General features: G+C 33.1%; 1 protein-coding gene across 1 annotated transcript; it reads left to right on the top strand.

Moving 5' to 3' along the window:
* Positions 1–3789: 3789 nt before the first annotated feature.
* Positions 3790–6982, top strand: LOC116165061. The gene is made up of 9 exons (XM_031479332.1): positions 3790–4320; positions 4577–4698; positions 4757–4901; positions 4955–5040; positions 5094–5227; positions 5450–5658; positions 6002–6192; positions 6240–6396; positions 6444–6982. The coding sequence occupies exons 1-9, from the start codon at positions 4254–4256 to the stop codon at positions 6911–6913; spliced, it is 1581 nt and encodes a 526-aa protein (XP_031335192.1). The 5' UTR covers positions 3790–4253; the 3' UTR covers positions 6914–6982.
* Positions 6983–7534: the final 552 nt, after the last annotated feature.

Genomic DNA, 7534 nt, shown 5'->3' with positions numbered 1-7534 from the left:
GAAGATGTAATGAGGTTCACGTGATTACTGAAATTCTCTTGAGCTCTGCGGACCATTGCAAAATAGAAACAAAGAAAGCGTTAGAATGAATAGAACCCACGCTAGCTGTTATGATTATATCCGCGCATTTTAATAGTCAGACAGGCTATAAATTTACTAATAAATCTTGCTTACCGTGGAATTAGTATAGCAACAAACGTTCCGATTTAATGTAAGATATACTGTTTTCGGTGTTTGTTTAATTCACAATAACTCCATATATTTAAATTGGGAGGATATTGCATTACGTTAAATAATTAATGCGATGTGTCCTCGTTCTATTCGTGAAATTCAACCTAAATTGGAGCTTTATTTAACTACTCAAACTAGTCACCAACTGTTAAAACTTTCGCTATCACACCGTTAACATCATATCTGCCTTTACAAACCAAGCGTATTATCTAATTACGTCTGTTATTGCGTTTTTTTTTCGTTTCATCGGGGTTGGTTAAAGCGTGTCTAAACATAATTGTACATTTATACTCTTACTTCCCAGATATATTACTTCTTGCAATTTAAATTGGAGATTGTTTATAGCAAGTTGCCGATGACAAGACGCCTTGGGCTAAATTAATAAGTAGCACCCTTGGTGAAGTTAGTGTATTTACAGGGTTATGTCCAAATTTGATAGCCCGCATCATTTGTGGTAACAATTTTTTAAGTTTTTGAGAGAAACTGTTCACGCCGCAGATGATTTCGTCCTTCATTAAACTAACGTAGGTCAGATGAAGAACATTTAAATTGTATGAAATTGGCAAGTGCGGTTGTGTTCAATTGTCTAATATTTTAAGGTTTTTTTATAAACCTAAACAGGTGTGTCTTCCTGTCGCGATTATATGGCTCGAGGTCCTGGAGTTGCCGAACTTTTTAATTGATTCCAAAATCTCCCTTTGGTCTTGGGATGTTCGTTGAGAAAAAAAGTGCGTCGCATTGGATTTTATCTCTTAATGCCGGTGACTATCTTTTATCGAGTTGAAGGTGCCGCGATGTCTCTCCGGAGTTCTAGAATATTCGCCACAATAATACCTTAACCAGCGGAGAAAGGGCACGAGAGGCTAATGGTACATGATAAAAGATTGAGCGGTTGAAGTGGGAAATAAAATATACATCTTTTCCTTCCACTGAGATCCACAGTAATTTCCTGGTTCTTACGAGTGAATCTCATTAAATTATGTTTGTTTCTTTCTATGTGTGAATCGTCAAAAGTAGAATTCCACAAGTGTCATTGTATCACGCTCGAATATGAAGTTGCATGCCCTCTTTTATATAAGTCGGGTAGTTCACCTGTAAAATTAAATCTGAATTAGTGTTCTGTTTAGATTTCTGCATTAAAGCATATGCATCTGTGTAAGACACATTCGCTTTATACATTAAATTTCATATACATTTCTGTTGTAAAAGTTCCAAACTAAAACAAGGGATCGCGAAATTTACTTAAAGGGTACAGTATCTATTGCCGTACAAATAGAAAAAAATAAACAAACGCTGACTTTTCATTGACTTTAAATTCTCTCTTCGTTTTCTGTTTTCTCAAAGGGCAAATAATGTACCGTTTTGTGTATATTCGCAAGAAAAAAGCCTTACCGGTCTACGTGGAATAATAATGCTGTCAGTTTTACTCTACCGCACATTTCAATCACCATTACTTTATTTTACTTTTAAAAATAAATGAATTGAAGAGTTATTTGGCAGAAAAGTAAGTGAGATGATTAATTTAAGGATTGTCTGACTTATTAGGAAAATGAATTACTTCCTTTCACGATGTTCAGTTAATAAACACGGATTTAATTCTGATTAATGTCAATTATAACACAATGACTTTCGGTTTCGTAAGATGCTATTACACATTTGCCCGCTTTTGCCTTTGATTGGCTGCACGGAACCAATATATGCAGTACGTGGCAAACGAATGGTCCGTCAGTTCAACAAAATTATGCTTCACAGCAAAGAATCGAACCAACATAATATGTGAAATTGCTCATAGCGCCCAACTTGTTTAGTAAAGACCTATCTAAAAACTAAAATAAACTAAACAAATATACAAAACGCTCCTGGGTATGGCTATAGCATGTGCAAAACCAAATTTTAAACCTGATGTTAGTTTTGCTTTTATTTAAAGTGTATATGTATGAAATTTCATTTAATTGCTTCCATAAATATGAAAGTGGGCACTGCATATCCTGCACAAAACCAAATTTGGAGAATGGCGCTACATTTGCTTTTATTCCAAGTGCCTATGTATCAAATTTCATTTAAATACCTTCATAAATAAGAAAGTTTGCAATCCGGTTTGTAAATGGTCGAGATGCGAAAAGGGTACTGTGACTGTTGATCGATTAGGCTCAATTTTTGTATTTGCGTTTTATTTGGCTCATCTCATCTCATGCAATTCGGTTCATACCTCACGAAGATGTCAAAAGGGTCTTCCTTATTTTTTGGCCTACATTGCCAATTTACGAACTCCGATCTACAAATTTGATAAAGAATCCACCTGCAAAATAATCGGTCCATTCGTTTTCGAGATATCGTGCTAACGGACAGACACCGCAAAATTATAAACTCGCTAGGAGCTCGTTAATAATCGATGTTGCACCATTGGAAATTTTTATTTGGTTACTTATAATTTCCAAGTATCATGCCAATAAAAGAGGTGTGACCAAATGTTAGGAATTGTAGTAATATTTCTTAGACATTTGCTTATTCATGTTTAACATTCATATTATTGCACCACATAAGCATGCCACACTCGTTAGAGGCTGACCAGGTTGTTTTTTTTTGTGTAAGTTGAGTTTCAGTTACAAGCAAGATAATGTCGAACTATTTCGCCTTACGCCTGACGCGATTTGGAACAATCGCCATATTCACCATGTTAGTAAACAGAATCAACAGTAATTTCGTTCGATTTTTCAAAATGTGATAATTGTAGGTATGTAATTTCTCTACAAATGACGGTGGTGGCAATTATACATTTTATAGAACGTTTATTGAGCGAAATTTTGGGTTGTGATTTCTAAAAGTGACAGCTTGACAGTTCTCATTATTGACTAGTAGTTAATAATGTCCACATTATTAACCACTTTGAACAACTACCGAGAAAGAAAGCCCACTTTACAAGTGAAAAAAAGGTCAATAATTATGTAATCAGACGGTAGTAGTAAAAAAATATGTTTTTTTAAGAGTCGGTCAGCTTCAACATTTTCGCCAATAGATAAAGCAAAAATGAAAGCCGAAGTTATGTATATGGTTTCAGAGTATGAAATTGAGAAAATTACGCGACAAGAAATTCCAATATCAAATCAGAACCAATGGCCAATCTCCGACATCCATCTACTACTCATGGATACAATTCCCCATTAACTTCAACTTTACCGGATGTCAATATTCGCTCTCATACTGCCACACCCGAGCCCACATCATATGCTCTTACATCAGAACCCGAAATTCCCAATTATGAAGTGTTATAAATATGAATGAATTTAATATAAGCGCTAAAAAGGTACTCTTTATAACATTTATTACAAACCGTAAAGTCAAGTGGATTTTGACGATTGTTACTTTATGCGCTCCTTCTAAACATATATTAGAAAGCACTCAGTCTTCAGATTTATTTTTGCGATGACTAATAAAAAAGAACATCTTCTTTATGTTCTTCTTCCGTAAGTTAGTAACAGTAACGATTTATTTTCTTCATTAGAAGCATTTTTATTGTTCCCGGTATATTTACACTGAAAAAACATGACTATAAATTTTTTTTGCAAAATTGCCCGAGTGATATTGCGTATGAAATTTCAAAAATTTGTAAGAAGAAATACATTTTCAAACAGTAATATTTCATATTATCTTGCAAACATTCGTCTTTAAAAAAAATTAAGGTTTTTGCAAGAAAAGTTCGCCCATTATTTTAGTGTTCTTACTTCGGTGAATTCCTCTGCAATATATCTAATAACAATACTCTCTTTATTTAATATATTAACGCAATTTATGCAAATAGTTTTGCTTATAAATAAAAAGCCTTCACAAAACTTGCAGCACTTTTTACTGCAAGCTCGACATACGAAGCTGCAAATTGTATAATCAGTTACTACTGTGTTGTACTTAGAAAGCGCTAAACCAAGCAATTCCACGTCCTTTTACATGGTCGTTACTGCGTCAGTGTTGTGTTTAACTGTAAGAGCATACTTAATCCAAAAAAAAAACGCTTGTACCTAGGTAAGATGGACGAGTTTGTGAAAACCAAATTATTAGAATGGGGATTTACAGATCTTGTGGAGTCATTTCACGGTAAGTATTTTGCTTTAGGTATTTCAATTTTTCTTTTGTGCATTTTTCCTACACCTCCGCTTCCGCCATACTCATAAACGCTAAACGATGGTAATGTATTTTAATGTTTGACTTATTTTTTATAATATTTCATTACATTACGCAATCCTAATAAAGCAAAACAATTAAATTGAAAAAAATCAAATTATAAGAAAAGATTAAATAGATTGCGTTGTACCTACTGTGCGGCATGTATTTATCTGCTTTATATTTCCAGAACAACAAGTTGATCGCGACGTTTTTCTTTGCCTAAATTTGGAGAATCTCAAAGAGCTCATTCCGACATTTGGAATAAGAATTAAATTTTGGAACAAATACCAAACTTTTTTAATTAATGAGGTTCGAATAAGTATTTCACTTGCTTGTATTGTATTTTTAAATTTCTTATTTGCTACAGGCATCAAAAGAGAATGAGCTAATATACGTAGATTCATTGGAGTCCCCTGGTGGTGGAGGTGACGATATCTCCACAGATATAAGTTCTACTTTAACTGCATCTCCAGCTCCGTCTGGGTCAACATCTTCCTCACTTCTGCCTTTAGGTAGTTATATAATTTATAGACCAATTTACCAATTATAAGATTTTAATTTAAAGATGAGCTGAAAGAAAGTACATTCATTTATACTCAACGTGCCGCACTTGGCACACCATTTGAATGTAATCCCAACGTAATAACATCCGTAAGTTCATTATATTGCCTAACTTATGGATTTTATTATTTAATTATTTACAGGACATTCTAGAAGCTTTAGACTGTGAGGAGGGGAAGTTGGTGATAGCAAGCTATGGTGAGGGAAAACAGTTTATGCGAAATAAACTCTGTGAGCTTGTAATCAGGCGGGAGTTAAAGCGATCAACTACCAAAAGGTGCCCATTTTTTATTTCATTTCTACAATAGATACCTACTAGTTATATTTACCTTGATGAAAACATTAAGGACACAAGTACCCATACAAAGAGCACCTAAGATTATCAAACTTTACGTGCCTCGTTCCTTGTATGGTTAGGTACTTAACTTGACTAATTGTGTTCTTGCTTTAAAATATATCTGTTACAAATTATTCATTAATACGTGCATAATTCTTGCAGGATTTCGTCTGAAAGGTTTCATTACCTTGCTGATCAAATTAATCAACTTTTCTTACATGAAAGGCCAGAAGTATACTATGTGCCCTATGTAAATAATGCAGGAAAACCAAAAGCAGCAAGAGGGAAACTATTTAATGTGTATTTATACCAACGCCAACTATTAAAAAAATTTGGTTTGCTGGCAAAAAAAGAAAATTTAACTACTTCAGGTATGTAACTAATCCAAAATCATTGGATACGTTGATTTATGTTATTTAAAAGTTGTTTATTATACCAGTTATGAAGTAACTGATTTTGTTTGATGAGTAATTTTATTCTCAAAAAATGCAGAATAAACAAAACAGCATTTCATGAAATATGTATACATTTTTTTTAAATTTTGACAGGCAGGTAATCACAAAAATTTTTAAACGTAATTAGTAGTACTTGCATACAACGGTTCTACCTAATAAAATTTTGTAACTACCTATGTAGTTATTTAAAATAATAAAACGTTAATAATTAGCAATTTAACTTTAATAATTAGTAATTTAACTTCAATTTGTTCAACAGAAGCTGCTCCCGAAAATACCGATGAACAAACCGAAGATATTCTACTATGGCTTAAAAATAATACTGAACCTAAGAATCAGGTACTAGATTATTGGAAACTCACAACTAAAGAGAGAGCCAATCGAATGGTCTCCATTGACCAATATTTTAAGCAATACCCAATATTGAGAAGTCCTTTGTCGTATCATTTCGTAAGTTACTTATATATATTGATATTTCTTCCAATAGTTCTTTTCAGTTTGAAATTGATTTCGACAACACGTACCCCAATAAAGAAACAGTCTTTTATGTAAAATGGCCAATGGTTGCGAAAAAAATTATTACATTTGCTAAACAAAAAAAGGACGCTTATATAAAATCTTTGCTGGATGACTATAAAGCTATCCAATCTGATGGTATGAATATTTCAAATACATTCAATCTTTATAGTAATTGTTTCTAGATTTGGACGAAATTTTCGCGTTGCGTGTACTGCCCCTGCTGTTTAATACGGTGAACATTAAAACCAAAAAAGTGGGTTTGCATTGGCGACCATCTAAAATCGAATCACTGAACGGATTTATAATTTTTGTTAAAGAGAGTAGCGATGTTCAAAGTGTGCTTGAGGAAAGGCAGCGTAAATTAGCATCATTTAAGCTAACTACGCAACCTGTCCCCGTGGTGGTATGTAAGCAAATAGATTCCATCGAAAGTTGTTATGTGAGCATTAACACAGAATTGTTGAAAGTTGATACCTTATTGAAAGCTGTAGATATCACATTTAAGGCATGTCATGTTCTAAATGCAGAATACTCTAAAGAATGTGATGCGGCGTGGACTTTCTTACAAAAATATATATACGACATTCATACAAAATTTGATAGGAATTACATTTCAGTGAATGCATTGATGTCTGATTTAGGTAATGCGTAATGCTTTGGTTCATATCGGCTTTAACGTCTTATTTAGGAACCTAAGTTACGTACTACTAACAATTTTTGTTCTTATAGGAAGTAAAAATGTTTATTTGTTTTGTATGTCAAAAATCTTGTAAATCCACAAAAATATTATTTTTTCATTACAAAATTGAACACGAATTGAAAAAATGTTCAACATTTTTTTGTAAGCAAAGTAATTGCCATAGACAATTTAGCAGCATCAACTCTTTGTACAAACACCTCAAAACTCACGGGGTTTCAAAATTATCGCCTCCATCACAAAACATTGTAACACCCATAAATATTACAGTAGATGCAAGTACAGTCACTAAGGAAAATTGCACTAGGTACGACAGTAGTATAGATGATTCTTCTAGCAATGATATTGACCCAGTCACATTTCGTAATACCAATACTGAAGAAAATAATGAAGAAGAAAATACAAGTGCTCAGGATATCATTGAACATCTAAAAAACGAAATTGTAAAATATATTTTGGAAATGTACTCAAACTCCTTAATTCCAAGATCATTTGTACAGTTTGTGGTTCATAAAACAGAATCTTTGTTTATATCAATATTAGAATTTTTGGAGTTAAACTACTTTTCAAAGATAC

Source organism: Photinus pyralis, unplaced genomic scaffold (genome assembly GCF_008802855.1).
Source record: "Photinus pyralis isolate 1611_PpyrPB1 unplaced genomic scaffold, Ppyr1.3 Ppyr1.4_LG2, whole genome shotgun sequence".
In the NCBI taxonomy this organism is placed as follows: Eukaryota; Metazoa; Arthropoda; class Insecta; order Coleoptera; family Lampyridae; genus Photinus; species Photinus pyralis.
The sequence above is the reverse complement of the archived record's forward strand: the minus strand, read 5'-3'. Positions and strand labels throughout refer to the sequence as shown.